This window comes from Ranitomeya imitator, chromosome 2, assembly GCF_032444005.1.
Source record: "Ranitomeya imitator isolate aRanImi1 chromosome 2, aRanImi1.pri, whole genome shotgun sequence".
NCBI lineage: Eukaryota > Metazoa > Chordata > Amphibia > Anura > Dendrobatidae > Ranitomeya > Ranitomeya imitator.
Window position 1 is genome coordinate 187720437 of NC_091283.1, and position 19156 is coordinate 187739592.

General features: G+C 52.0%; 2 protein-coding genes across 3 annotated transcripts; both read right to left on the reverse strand.

Moving 5' to 3' along the window:
• Nucleotides 1–4053: 4053 nt before the first annotated feature.
• Nucleotides 4054–10094, reverse strand: HSD17B10 (hydroxysteroid 17-beta dehydrogenase 10). Its single transcript, XM_069748328.1, has 6 exons — nucleotides 9950–10094; nucleotides 6542–6706; nucleotides 5889–6053; nucleotides 5451–5579; nucleotides 4773–4881; nucleotides 4054–4502 (listed from the first exon to the last, which is right to left on the reverse strand). The coding sequence occupies exons 1-6, from the start codon at nucleotides 9971–9973 to the stop codon at nucleotides 4312–4314; spliced, it is 783 nt and encodes a 260-aa protein (XP_069604429.1). The 5' UTR covers nucleotides 9974–10094; the 3' UTR covers nucleotides 4054–4311.
• A 1661-nt stretch (nucleotides 10095–11755) lies between these two features.
• Nucleotides 11756–15344, reverse strand: LOC138662552 (RIB43A-like with coiled-coils protein 2). 2 transcript variants are annotated; one of them, XM_069748330.1, is made up of 8 exons: nucleotides 15296–15344; nucleotides 14601–14719; nucleotides 13646–13727; nucleotides 13131–13475; nucleotides 12921–13039; nucleotides 12622–12849; nucleotides 12192–12358; nucleotides 11756–11930 (listed from the first exon to the last, which is right to left on the reverse strand). In XM_069748330.1, the coding sequence occupies exons 2-8, from the start codon at nucleotides 14715–14717 to the stop codon at nucleotides 11849–11851; spliced, it is 1140 nt and encodes a 379-aa protein (XP_069604431.1). In that variant the 5' UTR covers nucleotides 14718–14719; nucleotides 15296–15344; the 3' UTR covers nucleotides 11756–11848. The 2 variants fall into 2 exon arrangements, with proteins under 2 accessions (XP_069604431.1, XP_069604430.1); XM_069748329.1 differs by lacking the exon at nucleotides 15296–15344 and adding an exon at nucleotides 15091–15155.
• Between the last annotated feature and the right edge of the window lie 3812 nt (nucleotides 15345–19156).

Sequence of the window (19156 nt, forward strand, 5' to 3'; positions counted from 1 at the left end):
AAGACACTATAAAAGGGCGGTCTTGAACTTTATTATTAATGACCGCTACTTAGGTCACCTGGCCCTCCCCACCGATCAGTAATTAGCCCTGTGTCTGGGTTGAGCAGTGCGGCCGTTGCTTTCTTGTTTCCTGCCTGTTGACTAACGCTCAGCATCTACGGCCTTTCTTTCTCCCAAGACCCTCCATTCCTCCTCTGCATCCTCACGGGTGCCATCCTCTGGCGCAGTACATGCCTGCTGCTGGCGGTGTCACCATTAGCATAGCTACCAAGGGGGGGGGGGGGGGCATGGAGGGGGTATGCTTTCTAATGTATGGACCATGGGGAGGTATGCTTTATAATGTACGGACCATGGGGGGTATGCTTTATAATGTATGGACTGTGGAGGGGGTATGCTTTATAATGTACGGACCATGGAGGGTATGCTTTGTAATGTATGGACCATGGAGGGTATGCTTTATTATGTATGGACCGTGGAGGGGGTATGCTTTATAATGTACGGACCATGGGGGGTATGCTTTATAATGTATGGACTGTGGAGGGGGTATGCTTTATAATGTACGGACCATGGGGGGTATGCTTTATAATGTATGGACTGTGGAGGGGGTATGCTTTATAATGTATGGACCATGGAGGGTATGCTTTGTAATGTATGGACCATGGAGGGTATGCTTTATTATGTATGGACCGTGGAGGGGGTATGCTTTATAATGTATGGACCATGGAGGGTATGCTTTGTAATGTATGGACCATGGAGGGGCTATGCTTTATAATGTATGGACCATGGAGAGGGTATGCTTTATAATGTATGGACCATGGAGGGGGTATGCTTTATAATGTATGGACCATGGAGGGGCTATGCTTTATAATGTATGGACCATGGAGAGGGTATGCTTTATAATGTATGGACCATGGAGGGTATTCTTTATAGTGTATGCACGATGGGGGGGTATGCTTTATAATGTATGGACCGTGGAGGGGGTATGCTTTGTAATGTATGGACCATGGAGGGTATGCTTTATAGTGTATGCACCATGGGGGGTATGCTTTATAATGTATGGACCATGGAGGGGCTATGCTTTATAATGTATGGACCATGGAGGGGGTATGCTTTATAATGTATGCACCATGGAGGGTATGCTTTGTAATGTATGGACCATGGAGGGTATTCTTTATAGTGTATGCACCATGGGGGGGTATGCTTTGTAATGTATGGACCATGAAGGGGGTATGCTTTATAATGTATGGACCATGGAGGGGCTATCCTTTATAATGTATGGACCATGGAGGGGGTATGCTTTATAATGTATGGACCATGGAGGGTATGCTTTGTAATGTATGGACAATGGGGGGTATGCTTCATAATAATGTATGGACCATGGGGGGTATGCTTTATAATGTATGGACCATGGAGGGGGTATGCTTTATAATGTATGGACCATGGAGGGGGTATGCTTTATAATGTATGGACCATGGAGGGGGTATGCTTTATAATGTATGGACCATGGAGGGTATGCTTTATAATGTATGGACAATGGGGGGTATGCTTCATAATAATGTATGGACCATGGGGGGTATGCTTCATAATAATGTATGGACCATGGGGGGTATGCTTTATAATGTATGGACCATGGAGGGGGTATGCTTTATAATGTATGGACCATGGAGGGTATTCTTTATAGTGTATGCACCATGGGGGGGTATGCTTTGTAATGTATGGACCATGGAGGGGGTATGCTTTATAATGTATGGACCATGGAGGGGCTATGCTTTATAATGTATGGACCATGGAGGGGGTATGCTTTATAATGTATGCACCATGGAGGGTATGCTTTGTAATGTATGGACCATGGAGGGTATTCTTTATAGTGTATGCACCATGGGGGGGTATGCTTTGTAATGTATGGACCATGAAGGGGGTATGCTTTATAATGTATGGACCATGGAGGGGCTATCCTTTATAATGTATGGACCATGGAGGGGGTATGCTTTATAATGTATGGACCATGGAGGGTATGCTTTGTAATGTATGGACCATGGAGGGGGTATGCTTTATAATGTATGGACCATGGGGGGTATGCTGTATAATGTATGGACCATGGGGGGTATGCTTTCTAATGTATGGACCATGGAGGGGGTATGCTTTATATTGTATGGACCATGGGGAGTATGCTTTATACTGTATGGACCATGGGGGGTATGCTTTATAATGTATACACCATGGGGGTTTGCTTTGTAATGTATGGACCATGGGGGGTATGCTTTATAATGTATTGACCATGGAGGGGGTATGCTTTATAATGTATGTATGGACCATGGAGGGTATGCTTTTTAATGTATGGCCCATGGAGGGGGTATGCTTTATAATGTATGGAAAATGGGGGTATGATTTATAATGTATGGACCAAGGAAGGGGTATGCTTTATAATGTATGGACCATGGGGGGTATGCTTTATAATGTATGGACCATGGGGGGTATGCTTTATAATGTATGGACCATGGGGGTATGCTTTATAATATATGAACCATGGGGGTATGCTTTGTAATGTATGGGTCATGGAGGGGGTATGCTTTATAATGTATGGACCATGGAGGGGGTATGCTTTCTACTGTATGGACAATGAGGGGTATGCTTTGTAATGTATGGAACATGGAGGGTATGCTTTAAAATGTATGGACCATGGGGGGTATGCTTTATATTGTATGGACCATGAAGGGGGTATGCTTTATAATGTATGGACCATGGAGGGTATGCTTTATAATGGGGGGTATGCTTTATAGTGTATGCACCATGGGGGGGTATGCTTTATAATGTATGGGACCATGGAGGGGGTATGCTTTATAATGTATGGACCATGGAGGGGGTATGCTTTATAATGTATGGACCATGGAGGGGGTATGCTTTATAATGTATGGCCCATGGGGGGGGGGGTATGCTTTATAATGTATGGACAATGGGGGGTATGCTTCATAATAATGTATGGACCATGGGGGGTATGCTTCATAATAATGTATTGACCTTGGGGGGTATGCTTTATAATGTATGCACCATGGGGGGGAGACATGGACTATCCTGCACTGCAGTCCTTCTTCAATGTTTCTGTGCCGTCCACGTCCAGGGAGATTAGCTGCAGAGCCGGGAGTTGTAAACTTCTTGATTATACTGTGGGGAGTCTGAATGAGCATCTTATGCTTGAAACAAAGTTGTTTACCCACAATATCGGAAAGCCGCCAACAATTTTGTCCGGTCCATTTTTGAGGTTGTATGAAATTATGTCCAATTTGCCTATTTTTGTGTTGTTCCAATACACACACGTGAAATAAACATGTGTATGACAAACATGTGTGACTGCAATCATTTTCTGGGAGACCTACATAGATCATCAACTGGAACAATTTCACAGGGGTCAACACTTTCGGCCATTACTGTATGTGGTGGCTGATTTTCCTTCCGAACCTGTAGCTGATGGACATTTGGGACATTTTTCGGATTGCAGCTTAATTGGCATAAATCTGATCTCTCCGCCCTCCCTTCAGATTATATTAGTTCATCAACTTCCAAAATCCCATCAGCTCACATCCAGGCCGCATCTGCCTCTGACACGTTGGGTACATGCACTCGTCTTCTCTGGCAGATTCCTCTCAGAAAACGCTAAAAAGAACGAACCTATGTATTTCTATGTAAAAACGTCCTGCTGTGCACAGGTTCAGCCTTTTGTGCATTTTTTTAACTGTTTTAGATTATGAGATTTCTGTAAAATCTTCCCATAAGGTGAGGCTGCAGGGGTAAAAACAAATCGGGTCATTCTGCGATGACACATTCCCTTTAAGGAACGGAGGGAACAATAGTCTGGGCAGTGCAGCGATCCCGTTGGATATCACCTTTGGGGTATACAGAGGTGGTCACTAAAATTGTGTGACGTCCCATGGCATCCTGTGCTATGGAGGTATAAGGGGGCACATTGAGGGTCCAGATTATACACACATGGGCCAGTGCTGGTTACAATGCCGCCATAATTACTTGATTCTGGACCATTAATACATTAAGTCAAAATGAATGAAAATGTTTTTATTTTTTTGAAACACAAAACTGTATTTTTGCCTCGTTCTTCATGTTGGACCCTAGGCTACAATCACGGACAGATCTTCTTCCAGGTCTGTAGAAGAAGATCCCGGGCACGTTCTTGGCATCACAGACCCCTCGGGGGCAGTACTGCAGTCTATTAGGACATCCCCCGCTGCTCCTGTGTGCCGGCGGACGGTAAGGACGGGGTTCGGGGCCTAAGTCTTCTCCTGCGCGGTGCCCACGTCATCAAGGCTGCATACGGAGGGCACCATCCAGACGTACCACCTCTCCATTCAGCATGGGGTTCTCTACGATGGTCTGTACCAGGTGGGCATACTCATCGGGGTCACCCAGCCTGCTGGGGAAAGGGACTTGCTTGGCCAGGAATTCTCTTGCCTTTTCAGGAAGCCCGAGGAGGAGAGGGGTGGCGAACAATCCTAAAAAGGAGCAGACTCGGGTTATTGTGTATTGTAACAGACCGTCAGTAGGCGACCATGGAATGATTATCAGGGTCTAAGGACGGGTGAAAATACGCCGGAGACCCCGAGAGAGGCGACAGGCTGCACCTGGGCAGGAGCGTGCAGGTCACAGGCAGCGTAAGGAAGGGTAGAGAGGATTGGTGGACAATGGCGTTATAGAAGAAGAATGCACAGGGACATACAGCCAATACATGGCCCCTAGACACAGGGGAATAATAGGACAGGTACCAGGGGCAATGGTCACCACTCTGATCCCAAGCGGAGCCAGGTCTCGGGCGATGGGGAGGGTCATTCCTACGATTCCCCCTTTGGAAGCAGAGTACGCCGCTTGTCCAACCTGGGAAAGAAATACAAAAAAAAAAATGTATATATTAATAATTAGACCACACATTTGTCTGCATGGAATCTGTATAAAGAAAACAGTATTTATTTTCCTAGCTTATATTGCACCGTCATATGTCAGAGCGCTGTACAGACATGATCAAGGTCTCTGTACTCTGACAATTTCTCCTTCGATGGATAATGTGATATACAGAGGGATCTGCAGATTGTGCATTTATTAATTATGTTGTCTTACTCCTGAAACAGCACTAGGTGGCAGCAGAAAACACTAAAATGGATGACGGGGCTTTGTACCTGCTCTCCTATCAGGCAGAAGAGAGGTGGGCATTCATTTCAAGGCAGGCATGTCATTGGGGAACAGCAGGAGCAAAGCATGCAGGGAAACTGAGGGAATGGAAGTTCCAGCACCCATAGTGCTGACAGAATGAGGAGCACTAATAAGATACACCTCTTAATGAAAAATGAGTGGAGGGCAAGTTACAGATCATGAGAATCTGGACATATGAGACTGGCATGAGCACCTAAAGCATGGCGGTGCTAATACTTTGTGATTAGGGTCCTGACCTGCCCATCGAACGCGGCGATGCTGGCGGTGTTCACTATGACGCCTCTGTGCCCGTCCTTGTCCGGCTCGTTCTTCATCATTTCTACTGTCGCCAGACGAATAACATTGAACGTGCCGGCGATGTTCACCTGAGACACAGAAACGCAGAGTATCGTTTTATAAATAAGGTTTTATTTTTTTTTGTAATTAGAGGATCCCCTCCAAAAAAAAAAAAAGCCGATCAGTGGAGATTCCACTGCTGTGACCCCAATGGATCAGGTGTAATCTGTGGGAAAACTTATCAAGTGTCTCTAGATCCTGCAGCGCCCCCGCAGGGGAAATCTAGAATTACAGGTGGAAATAAAAGAGGGGTCCGCTTAATGCACGCAGGCCAGGGCATGCTGGGAGTTGTAGTTTTTGAGGTTAATATGCACCATTCATAATCTATCTTGGCTTACATTGATGACTTTCTGGAACTCCTCCAGGTTGTGCGGCTTCTGTTTGCTTTTGTTGTAGGTTTTTATAGCGACAGCGATCCCGGCACAGTTCACCACGACATTCACTCCGCCAAACTTTGAGCGCGCCAATTCCAGGGCGTTGTTCACGTCTGCCTCGGAGGTCACCTAGAGTCAGCCATGAAGGAATCAGTCAGGAGAGTGCAGAATGTCATTTACTGTTCTCTGTTATCAGCCACTTCTAGGGAAGAAAAGCAATGTGTGCCCCCCTGATCGCTATCTGCAGAGCCATGAGCTGGGGGAGGCGGGTGGAGGAGGAGTATTAGTAAGGGGGGGTCCAAAAATTAGCCACAGTATTTGGATAGAGGGCTTCAGGGGTTAACTAGATAACTGATGCCTAAAAGGCCCCACTGCTGCCATGTTAGAAGCCCAGGCCGTAATTTATAGGAGATCGGGACTAGTACAATACACTGAAGGAATGAAACCACCGCAGCTTCAAGACCCCGGGGGGCACGACAAATAGGAACAAGAGTGGCCCAGGGTTCCATGACCAGATCCCACCTGTTCCTAGAATGAAGGCTCCAGACCCCATTGATCACCTGCAGACCTATAGCAGTGACGGGTGGAGGGGCCTCACTGCTGTCCGGACCACTCACATCTGTCGGAGCAAAGTCACACTTCTCTCCAAGAGACTGGGCCGCGTTTCTCCCCTCAGAGCTGGGTAAATCTAGAATGACGGCACTGGCTCCTTGTCGTATCAACCGTTCCACCGTGGCCCGGCCGAGACCCGAGGCTCCACCGGTGACCACGCCAACCAGACCCTGCACGGGAGAAGAAGAAAAACGTACTTAAAGGGGTTGTCCACTCCTTAATGTCTGGGGTTTTCATAGAAAGCGCACGCATCACAGCCATTTTCTCAAGACATATGGGGTCCGAGTGATGAAAATTAATATCTCATCAATTATATTAATGTCCAGAAGAGCATAATCAAGTAAACAAGGCAGCACACTGCAGCGCTAAAACATGCAAACATGAAACACGAAAATTGAACTGCATTACTGCACTAGAAATATGAAAAAGGAGAGCGTTTAGTGCACAAAAATGGCCAATTCCATGTGTACCTGGTAGCCACTTTACGGCATCTCTCTTATACCAGGTCCTACACTTGCCTTTCCTCGCTGAGAATAAACGTCTCTATCTAAATGGGTGCATGTGAAACCTCTTCCCAGAATAAAATTCTCTCTCTCTGTGGAGGGGTATTGGACCTGCTGTAATTAAAACACCTGTGGCTAGGAGGCGGTCAGTTTTTTGAAATGTATTCTTTAGCCTTCTGATTGAGCACTCCCGCCTCCTAGCTTCAGGTGTTTTAATTACAGCAGGTCCAGTACCCCTCCACAGAGAGAGAGAATTTTAGTCTGGGAAGAGGTTTCACATGTACCCATTTAGATAGAGACGTTTATTCTCAGCGAGGAAAGGCAAGTGTAGGACCTGGTATAAGAGAGATGCCGTAAAGTGGCTACCAGGTACACATGGAATTGGCCATTTTTGTGCACTAAACGCTCTAATTTTTCATATTTCTAGTGCAGTAATGCAGTTCAATTTTCGTGTTTCATGTTTGCATGTTTTAGCGCTGCAGTGTGCTGCCTTATTTACTTGACTATATACGAGTTGGCGACTATGTTCAGCACCTGTTCACACTTAGTCTATATTTGGATGTGACGGTCAGTTTTTTGAAACAGAAGAGCATAATGACATCTAAAGTGACATCACAGGTTATGTTTTCAGTAGACAAATATTAGCCATGACGGTTGGCAAAGCCAGTCATTCTGGATAACTGAAGAATGTTTATGGTACTCCATTAGGCCCCCCAGCTTCCTTCACTAGCCGCTCGCTCCCCAGCTTCCTTCACTAGCCCGCTCGCTCCCCAGCTTCCTTCACTAGCCGCTCGCTCCCCAGCTTCCTTCACTAGCCCGCTCGCTCCCCAGCTTCCTTCACTAGCCCGCTCGCTCTCCAGCTCCCTTCACTAGCCCGCTCCCCAGCTCCCTTCACTAGCCCGCTCCCCAGCTCCCTTCACTAGCCCGCTCCCCAGCTCCCTTCACTAGCCCGCTCCCCAGCTCCCTTCACTAGACCGCTCCCCAGCTCCCTTCACTAGACCGCTCTCCAGCTCCCATCACTAGCCCGCTCCCCAGCTCCCTTCACTAGCCCGCTCCCCAGCTCCCTTCACTAGCCCGCTCCCCAGCTCCCTTCACTAGCCCGCTCCCCAGCTCCCTTCACTAGCCCGCTCCCCAGCTCCCTTCACTAGCCCGCTCCCCAGCTCCCTTCACTAGCCCGCTCCCCAGCTCCCTTCACTAGCCCGCTCCCCAGCTCCCTTCACTAGCCCGCTCCCCAGCTCCCTTCACTAGCCCGCTCCCCAGCTCCCTTCACTAGCCCGCTCCCCAGCTTCCTTCACTAGCCCGCTCCCCAGCTTCCTTCACTAGCCCGCTCCCCAGCTCCCTTCACTAGCCCCCTCCCCAGCTCCCTCCCCAGCTCCCTTCACTAGCCCGCTCCCCAGCTCCCTTCACTAGCCCGCTCCCCAGCTCCCTTCACTAGCCGGCTCCACAGCTTCCTTCACTAACCTGCTCACTCTCCAGCTTCCTTCACTAGCCCCCTCCCCAGCTTACTTCACTAGCCCGCTCCCCAGCTTCCTTCACTAGCCGGCTCCACAGCTTCCTTCACTAACCTGCTCACTCTCCAGCTTCCTTCACTAGCCCGCTCCCCAGCTTCCTTCACTAGCCCGCTCCCCAGCTTCCTTCACTAGCCCGCTCCCCAGCTCCCTTCACTAGCCCCCTCCCCAGCTCCCTTCACTAGCCCGCTCCCCAGCTCCCTTCACTAGCCGGCTCCACAGCTTCCTTCACTAACCTGCTCACTCTCCAGCTTCCTTCACTAGCCCCCTCCCCAGCTTACTTCACTAGCCCGCTCCCCAGCTTCCTTCACTAGCCGGCTCCACAGCTTCCTTCACTAACCTGCTCACTCTCCAGCTTCCTTCACTAGCCCCCTCCCCAGCTTACTTCACTAGCCCGCTCCCCCGCAATGAAGAAGAGGCCACTGCCTAGTAGTAGAGCACATCCTCCCTGCAGAGGGCGCACTATGGAGGGAGGCATTGTCTAGGGGCCAGCAATCCCTCGATCCCCAAGAGGCAGCAAGGTGAGGTGGAGTACACGGCTGCTACAGACCCTCAATCAGTTTAGTTCTCTTCTAACCCCTTGTATGTTACCTTTAATAGTGTGATGTGGCATTAAAGGGGATTTTCACTAAGGCCAACTCGTGTCCACACACCCCACCCATCATGGACAGTAAGACCACCTACTCCTGAGGACGCGACGTGATCCTCTGTGACCGCCAACTGGCTTTACCGATGGGACGTAATCTCAGCAGATTGGGGGCAGCGGTGTGACGTGGGCACAGGGAAGATTGTCCGGAAATTACAATTTTTAGGGCACAAAGGATAATAAAATAATATATTAGTGTTATATTTATAATGTTTTGCCGCTAGGCATCGCTAGTGCAGAACATCTGGGGCGGTCATGTGCCCTGAACCCATCAGCCGGATGCCCCGGATCCTCAGGTGAGTGACAAGTGTCAGTATAACGCCAATACCGAGGAGCCAAGATGTCGGCAGCCGGCGCAGGCAGCACCATGACACCCGTGCAGGCGGAGGACAGTCACTCTGATTAGCGATTAACCTCACTGTCTGCAGGGCTCAGCATTATTTAAAGGGGCTACTAATATTTTATTAAAGGGGCTACTAATATTTTATTAAAGGGGCAGTCAGAGGGCGATGCTGCCAGATTGGGGGCAGGTGGCCCATTCCTGTGATCAGTGCACCATGGGGGCAGCTCTAGGTCGGGGGGCTCATGGCGCCGTCACCTCCTATTTCCTGCAGGGTAGCCATGGCCTCTGCCTGCTGTGCACCCATGACCCGGCCACACAGCAGTGATCTGCAGCCTGGCTACAGCCTGTGGCTCGGTGCATGCTGGGAGTTTTAGTCCATTTCACCCGTCACCTTCCACCTGCCACTAACTCACCTTCAAGCTCCTCAAATTCGCCATGATTCCCCGAAACCCTGGAGGAGCAGTCAACCAATCATCTATCAGCAGTCTGTAAGACTTCAACCAATCACAACGGCGAACGATACAGTGGGCGTGAACTTTTCCTCCAATGAGATCGGCGGTGTAGTAGGCAGTCAGCCAATAGCAGAGAAGCTCTCCTGCAGCTAACTGTTAAAGGCATCACGTTACTATTTAGCCGAGATAGAACTTTTTGTACGGTCTTAAAGGCAAAGCGTATTTAAAGGAGACCGTCAGTGACGGCGTGCTGCTCTCCAGGGCTCTGACTACACGGTGCACCTCAGGCTACAGAGCAATGACAGCAGGAGGGAGGAGCTGCCAGCAGCCGTGACTGACACACTTTACTGTGCACCATTGTTCTTTCATATCCATGGTATTACGAGGGCACTGTGTGGCGCTAGCACCATGTGGTGGTGTTCTCTGGGCAGTGTATGACACCAGTAACGGTGCAGTAAGTGTCGGTGTAATGTGGGCACTATATGGCAGTGATATCTGTAGCCCATGTGGCGGTGTGATTTGGGCGCGGTATGGCGCTAATACCTATACACCAGGTGGCGGTATTATATGGACCCTATAGCTCCATCTACACCTTCAGCCCGGGACATTCAGCGTCTCCCATTCACACACCACCTCCTCACCTCGCCCCTTATCTGTCGGAGTCCCACAAGGTTCAGTTCTAGGACCCCTGCTCTTCTCCATTTACACCTTTGGCCTGGGACAGCTCATAGAATCTCATGGCTTTCAGTATCACCTCTATGCTGATGACACACAGATCTACATCTCTGGACCAGATATCACCTCCCTACTAACCAGAATCCCTCAATGTCTGTCTGCTATATCATCCTTCTCCGCTAGATTTCTGAAACTTAACATGGACAAAACAGAATTCATCATCTTTCCCCCATCTCACGCGACTCCCCCAACGAACCTATCCATTACAGTAAACGGCTGCCCGCTCTCCCCAGTCCCACAAGCTCGCTGCCTCGGGGTAATCCTTGACGCTGATTTCTCCTTCAAATGAGGGACATTATTACAGGATGGGGGCAAGGTCTTCTTTGTGTGGAGTCCGGCTGTGTCTGGCAGCTCCCAACAATCTTCTGCTAGATGCTTACTTTGTACTGACGTTTGAGAATGTCAGTGCAGAGTGCAGTGTGGCCGCCTGGGTGTTTAAAGTTTATGGGCAGCCGAGAAATTGTTAAGGATGCACCAAGATGTGCCAATATTTAGAGGCATTTAAACCAACACAAATCAGTTTAAAGGTCGCCGTACACATTAGACTAAAGTCATCCGAACTGGCCGACAGGCTAATATATGTGGGGGGTCTCCCGACCCTCATACCTCCTGTTAGAGGAGAGAAGGATTATACATGTTGGATTTCCAATGGCCGATTCTTTTTTTCCCGTTCTGAGATAAGACACGGCCAGAGGAGTGTGGCAGCAGCTCTTGTGGAGAACATAGGCGGGTGCGAGTGTGCTGATGTATGGGGATGTCAGGAGGGATATCTTTCAGCCCAACAATCATTCCATCAAGAACTATCCAGGACGGGTATATGAAAACCTGTCTTAATAAATTTGCCCCCGATGACTTCTATGGAGAAGCCCTGTAAGCACGCTCTGTGTTCTATGCAGGGGTCACTGTGCAGGGAGGGTGGAGGAGGTGATCTGTGACCGTCTTCTCTTATGAATGGTGGATCCTCCTGTCAGTGGCAGCTTCACGTTGTAGATTACATGTAGGAGTCGATTTACACTGAATACAAACGCGAGACTCTGTCCACAGTGGTCTTTATTGATAAATGATAGTGGTCTACTATACACCCGATCCTTGCTATATAAATGCTTCCCTGAGCTCAGGAGACCGTCAGCGGCTGACAGTGTTGAACTGACTGTGGTAGTGAGCAGTGGGGTTGTTGGTGTAAACCACATTATCCAGATACTCTTGGCTAGAAAAGAAGAAGAAAATAGGTACATTGTACATGTGCACTTTAGATGCTTTATATTTATCAGTGGAAATCCTCTATATGTCGATAGAAAGCTGACAATCAGTGGTGGGGTTGGACTAGAAGGCACAAGACACCTAGTCCTGTAGTGATAATCTTCTGCTGATAAAACACTGATTGTATTGACAGCAAAACACAGCCTAGTAAGTGACACATTGCTGGAATCAGGGTCTCAGCCCCTATATCAGATTACATAATACTCACTGTGCCCTCTGCTCCCGGCTCAGCTGCTGGTTATACCCGTCCAGCCGTTTCCTCGTTTCTCTGCTGAATTCCTGTTCTTGCTGTTCCAAGTTCATGGCGGCACGCGCTGCCAGTGTTCGCTGCCTTTCCCACTCCGTGTTCAGCTGCTTCTCCTCTTCCTTCAGCCTCTGAGAACATCAAAATGGGATTATGGTAAAGCAGCATTAGGGTCCATCTGCAGCACGAGGGGATATTCCCAGTGCAGACACTTGGCGATTTCCAGAGCCTATAGAAGTGAGTGGAAGGAGGCCGGCATGTGTGGTCGCCTCTGCCTTCCTGGCAGTGAAAGACGGGGCGATCCTGAATGGAGGAGCTGCATGTATGAGCCATCTGTGGGATACAGTGTGGACTTCTGGGGTGTGGGACCGCTGCGCAGGATTTCGGACGGTACCTGCTTCTCTTGGCATTGCTGCTTCTGAATATCTAAGATGGCTCTGAGCTGCTCCGGACTCATCCCCTTCCAACGATCCGGCACAACACGGTGCAGCCCGAAGGCGCTGACGGCAGCGGCGGGGTTCTCCGTCAGTAGGTCTCCGCTCAGGTGGTTGTAGATCTCCGCTAGGTTGTTGTCTTCCTCCTCCTCCTTGTGTCGTCTCCTTCGCTCTGACACCTCCAGGGCCTGGACCAAGAGGAAAGGGTCAGGGGCGCTCCAGTATGTCCCCGCCCACGAGGAGCGTCCGCACCACTCACCAGGGCCTGATTGAAGTGATCGGTGGCCATGAGCACTGCCTTCCGGCACTCGCCCTCCATCCGGCTGAGGTGTTCGGCCCTCTCGTCCAGCTCCACGCGTTTGCTGTCATGTAGGTTATCTGCAGCAATGAATGAAGACGTCAGACTGACAGATACAGATCTTATTACAAAGAGCAGGGCGGCCCCTTCATCCCCGGACCACCCTCTAACCTGCATACGTTTGCTGCGCCTCCCTCCTCTTCCTCTCGTCCATCTGCCCCGTCAGCCATCTTTTGGTCATATCAGTCTGCATCTCTCTCCGCTTCTTCTGGCCCAGGTCTTCTCCAGCAAACCTCTGCAGGCCGGCGGCTCCACATCTGGGGTCGTCGTCGCTGACTCGGGCCGGCCGCTCCTTCTTCAGGGCGTCCGGGTCGTACAGGTCGTATTCCCTCCGGGTCTCGGGCTTCTGATGTTGCTCCCTGTAGTTCTGGACGGCCCGGTGCAGATCACGGCACAGTTTCTGCTCGCTCTGCTCCAGCATCAGAGCCACTTTATCATCGCGTTCTCTGTCTGCATCTGTGGGGCCAGGAAGATAACAAAAAGGTTAAAGGATCCCTCCCCATACTTCTTCTGGAAACAGCGCCACGTGTCTCCATAGGTTGTGTCTGGTACTGCAGCGTGGCTACATTCACTTCAATGGGGCTGAACCCACAGAGATCCTGCATTGGGGCCTCAGTAATATTTACCACTCGCCTCCTCCCGAGCCTTCTCCGTCCTCTCCATCGTCTTCCTCTCCTCCACCTGCTTCTCCAGAGCATCCACATCCACCTACACAAGGAGGCCGTGACATGTAACGGCAGCCCGTGACCGCATGTAACGGCAGCCCGTGACCGCATGTAACGGCAGCCCATGATCGCATGTAACGGCAGCCCGTAACCACATGTAATGGCAGCTCATAACCACATGTAACGGCAGCCCGTGACCGCATGTAACGGCAGCCCATGATCGCATGTAACGGCAGCCCGTAACCACATGTAATGGCAGCTCATAACCACATGTAACGGCAGCCCGTGACCGCATGTAACGGCAGCCCGTGACCGCATGTAACGGCAGCCCGTGACCGCATGTAACGGCAGCCCGTGATCGCATGTAACGGCAGCCCGTGACCGCATGTAACGATAGCCCGTGACAGCATGTAACGGCAGCCCGTGACCGCATGTAACGGCAGCCCGTGACCGCATGTAACGGCAGCCCGTGACCGCATGTAACGGCAGCCCGTGATCGCATGTAACGGCAGCCCGTGACCGCATGTAACGATAGCCCGTGACAGCATGTAACGGCAGCCCGTGACCGCATGTAACGGCAACCCGTGACCGCATGTAACGGCAGCCCGTGATCGCATGTAACGGCAGCCCGTGACCGCATGTAACGATAGCCCGTGACAGCATGTAACGGCAGCCCGTGACCGCATGTAACGGCAACCCGTGACCGCATGTAACGGCAGCCCGTGACCGCATGTAACGATAGCCCGTGACAGCATGTAACGGCAGCCCGTGACCGCATGTAACGATAGCCCGTGACAGCATGTAACGGCAGCCCGTGATTGCATGTTAAGGCAGCCATAACCACATGTAACGGCAGCCCGTGACCGCATGTAACGGCAGCCCGTGACCGCAGACCCCGCCGGACCCCCACACTCACCCCGATGCTGCGGAACTTGGCATTGAAGATTCGGCTCTGCCGTTGCTGTTCCTTGTTTCTTCTCCTTTCAATGGCGGCGACTTCCTTCACGTCTAAGGGGAGATCCAGCTTATACATGGCTGCCGGGTGGGGGAGGAAAGGAAATGTCACCGTATACTACTGAACAATGGGGAACTACAAGGCCCAGCAGAGCTAGACTACAATGGAAGCCTCTGAAAGCCAACTGCAACTGATGTGGAACTACAAGGGTCACCCTACGGAGGGGAACCACAAGCCTCAGTATGCCTACTCCATAACTTAAGAACCATATGTCTCAGCATGCCTTCTACACACCCAACGAAGAACTACAAGTCTCAGCATACTGATACACCTGGTGACGAACTACAAGTCTGAGCATACCTACTACACACCTGGCGAAGAACTACAAGTCTCAGCCTGCCTACCACACACCTGGTAAAGAACTACAAGTCTCAGCATGCCTACCACATACCTGATATGGGACTACAAGTCTCAGCCAGTTACTTATAGATTGTATGCTATCAGACTGCACGTCCTGGAGATCAGTCACCAGCAACATTAGTTGCTATAGCAACGGACCGTACCACTATTCTCCTCCACAGGCAAGAAAGCAAAGTAAATGGAGGGAGAGGAGTGTAACGGTTACTGGATTTCTGAACAGGATCATGTATACTTACAGACATCATTTTGGCCCCGTACACATGCTCTGTGGCAGTGACCTCCTCTCTCCCCCCTTTTCCAAAGACCAATGGAATGGTCCTCTGTCCCGGAGCTGCTTGTCACGTGACCTGTGTAAACTGATGCATTGTAACTATAGCAACGAAAAGTAGCCCTCTCCACTGTCCAACACCCAGTGTCACGATATGAGGCAACATAGCCTCCTGGTGTAATGAACACGACACTGCGCCCTCCATAGACCACCATGCTGGCCTTCTCTATTACACTGTATGTTCCCGGCCTGGAAACGCTGTGAGCTGGAGATTTATTGGTACCACTTTGGGGCACATAGGATACAACTGGCCCTGGTCCTACAGCCACCGGCCCCGTGTTCAGAGATACAGCCGGCACCGGCCCCGTGCACAGAGATACAGCCGGCACCGGCCCCGTGCACAGAGATACAGCCGGCACCGGCCCCGTGCACAGAGATACAGTCGGCAGCGGCCCTGACCTGGATGCTGGACCAGAGACCCTGGAATCCATCTGCTCATCTCTAGACCCAACCATCCTGGATACAGAGGACAGTCTTCGATTCAGGTCTACACCCTGCAGTCTCGGGCATCTGCTGAATGTCCCTCACTACCACCGCCCCTCTGACATCTCCTCCTGGCAGGGGAGAAAGAAATGGTAATGGCCCTGTCCTTCAAACCGCACATCCAATCTCTCGCCACCTCATGTCACCTCCACCTCAAAAATATCTCCAGAATTCCGTCCTCAACCCTCAATCTACTAAAATGCTTGTGCACGCCCTCATCATCTCCCGCCTCGACTACTGCAACATCCTTTTCTGCGGCCTCCCTGCTAACACCCTCGCACTTCTCCAGTCCATCATTAACTCTGCTGCCTGACTAATTCATCTCTCTCCTCGCTACTCCTCTGCTTCCATCCTCTGCAAATCTCTTCATGGCTCCCATTCCCTCAGCGTATACAGTTCAAATTGCTAATACTGACCTACAAAGCCATCGATAACCTGTCTCCTCCATATATCTCTGAACTAATCTCCCGATATCTTCCCTCACGTGACCTCCGGTCCTCCCAAGACCTCCTTCTCTCCTCCACACTTATTCGCTCCTCATCCAATCGCCTCCAAGACTTCTCCCGAATATCCCCCATCCTCTGGAATTCTTTGCCCCAACACGCCCGACTATCAACCACATTCGGATCCTTCAGACGGAACCTGAAAACCCATCTCTTCAAGAAAGCCTACAGCCTGCACTGACCCCAGGGCCGCCATCAGGGCATTACAGCCGTGACTGGCGTATGGGGCCCGGTGAGCAGGCTGCGGCAGCAGCGGCAGGCTGAACCGGGCCCTTAGCGGCGGCCGGCGCTACAGCTGTTTAACACTATTGACGTGCGGGCCCGCGCCCGCATGTCAATAGTTAACAGCCGCAGTGTGCAGGTCGCCGGCGAGTGCACGTGCAGCTGCGTGGAGAGAGCAGGAGCGCGGCAGGTAAGCAGAACTTTTTTTTATTTTTCTATTGAGAGCGGCGATCCGGGGGAGGGGGGGGGGGCCCCAGGGCAGTAAAGCTGGACACAGAGGGGGCAGAAAGCTGGACACAGGGGGGGGGGAGCAGAAAGCTGGACACGGGGGGGGCAGAAAGCTGGACACGGGGGGAGGGGCAGAAAGCTGGACACGGGGGGAGGGGCAGAAAGCTGGACACGGGGGGGGGGCAGAAAGCTGGACAGGAGGGGGCAGAAAGCTGGACACGGGGGGGGCAGTAAGCTGGACACGGGGGGGGCAGAAAGCTGGACACGGGGGGGGCAGAAAGCTGGACACGGGGGGGGGGCAGAAAGCTGGACACGGGGGGGCAGAAAGCTGGACACGGGGGGCAGAAAGCTGGACACGGGGGGGCAGAAAGCTGGACACGGGGGGGGCAGAAAGCTGGACACGGGGGGGGCAGAAAGCTGGACACGGGGGGGCGGAAAGCTGGACATGGGGGGGCGGAAAGCTGGACACGGGGGGGGCAGAAAGCTGGACACAGTGGGGGCAGAAAGCTGGACACGGGGGGGGGGCGCAGAAAGTTAGACACGGGGGGGGGGGCAGAAAGCTGGACACAGATGGGGCAGAGTGCTGGACACAGATGGGGCAGAGTGCTGGACACAGATGGGGCAGAGTGCTGGACACAGATGGGGCAGAGTGCTGGACACAGATGGGGCAGGATTGGACACAGATGGGGCAGAGTGCTGGACACTGATGGGGCAGAGTGCTGGACACAGATGAGGCAGGACTGGAAACAGATGGGGCAGAGTGCTGGACACAGATGGGGCAGAGTGCTGGACACAGATGGGGCAGAGTGCTGGACACAGATGGGGCAGAGTGCTGGACACAGATGGGGCAGGATTGGACACAGATGGGGCAGAGTGCTGGACACAGATGGGGCAGAGTGCTGGACACAGATGAGGCAGGATTGGAAACAGATGGGGCAGAGTGCTGGACACAGGTGGGGCAGAGTGCTGGACACAGATGGGGCAGGATTGGACACAGATGGGGCAGAGTGCTGGACACAGATGGGGCAGGATTGGACACAGATGGGGCAGAGTGCTGGACACAGATGGGGCAGAGTGCTGGACACAGATGGGGCAGAGTGCTGGACACAGATGGGGCAGGATTGGACACAGATGGGGCAGAGTGCTGGACACAGATGGGGCAGGATTGGACACAGATAGGGCAGAGTGCTGGACACAGAAGGGGCAGAGTGCTGGACACAGATGGGGCAGAGTGCTGGACACAGATGGGGCAGAGTGCTGGACACAGATGGGGCAGGATTGGACACAGATGGGGCAGAGTGCTGGACACAGATGGGGCAGAGTGCTGGACACAGATGAGGCAGGATTGGAAACAGATGGGGCAGAGTGCTGGACACAGATGGGGCAGGATTGGACACAGATGGGGCAGAGTGCTGGACACAGATGGGGCAGAGTGCTGGACACAGATGAGGCAGGATTGGAAACAGATGGGGCAGAGTGCTGGACACAGGTGGGGCAGAGTGCTGGACACAGATGGGGCAGGATTGGACACAGATGGGGCAGAGTGCTGGACACAGATGGGGCAGGATTGGACACAGATGGGGCAGAGTGCTGGACACAGATGGGGCAGAGTGCTGGACACAGATGGGGCAGGATTGGACACAGATGGGGCAGAGTGCTGGACACAGATGGGGCAGGATTGGACACAGATAGGGCAGAGTGCTGGACACAGAAGGGGCAGAGTGCTGGACACAGATGGGGCAGAGTGCTGGACACAGATGGGGCAGAGTGCTGGACACAGATGGGGCAGAGTGCTGGACACAGATGGGACAGAATTGGACACAGACGGGGCATAGTGCTGGACACAGATGGGGCAGAGTGCTGGACACAGATGGGGCAGAGTGCTGGACACAGATGGGGCAGGATTGGAAACAGATGGGGCAGAGTGCTGGACACAGATGGGGCAGAGTGCTGGACACAGACGGGGCAGAATACTGGACACAGATGGGGCAGGATTGGACACAGATGGGGCAGAGTGCTGGACACAGATGGGGCAGGATTGGAAACAGATGGGGCAGAGTGCTGGACAGAGATGGGGCAGAGTGCTGGACACAGATGGGGCAGAGTGCTGGACACAGACGGGGCAGAATACTGGACACAGATGGGGCAGGATTGGACACAGATGGGGCAGAGTGCTGGACACAGATGGGGCAGGATTGGAAACAGATGGGGCAGAGTGCTGGACAGAGATGGGGCAGAGTGCTGGACACAGATGGGGCAGAGTGCTGGACACAGATGGGGCAGGATTGGAAACAGATGGGGCAGAATGGAGACAGATGGGGCAGAATGGAGAC

Bases quoted from the DNA above. Each gene is read 5' to 3' on its own strand.
- LOC138662552 (XM_069748330.1), bottom strand. From the start codon at position 14,717: ATGTATAAGCTGGATCTCCCCTTAGACGTGAAGGAAGTCGCCGCCATT. The intron at 13,728-14,600 runs GTGAGTGTGGGG...CTCCTTGTGTAG, and splicing joins CCAAGTTCCGCAGCATCGGG to GTGGATGTGGATGCTCTGGA. The intron at 13,040-13,130 runs GTTAGAGGGTGG...TCATTGCTGCAG, and splicing joins GGCGCAGCAAACGTATGCAG to ATAACCTACATGACAGCAAA.
- HSD17B10 (XM_069748328.1), bottom strand. From the start codon at position 9,973: ATGGCGAATTTGAGGAGCTTGAAG. The intron at 6,054-6,541 runs GTGAGTGGTCCG...GGCTGACTCTAG, and splicing joins GTGACTTTGCTCCGACAGAT to GTGACCTCCGAGGCAGACGT. The intron at 5,580-5,888 runs GTAAGCCAAGAT...TCTGTGTCTCAG, and splicing joins AGTTCCAGAAAGTCATCAAT to GTGAACATCGCCGGCACGTT.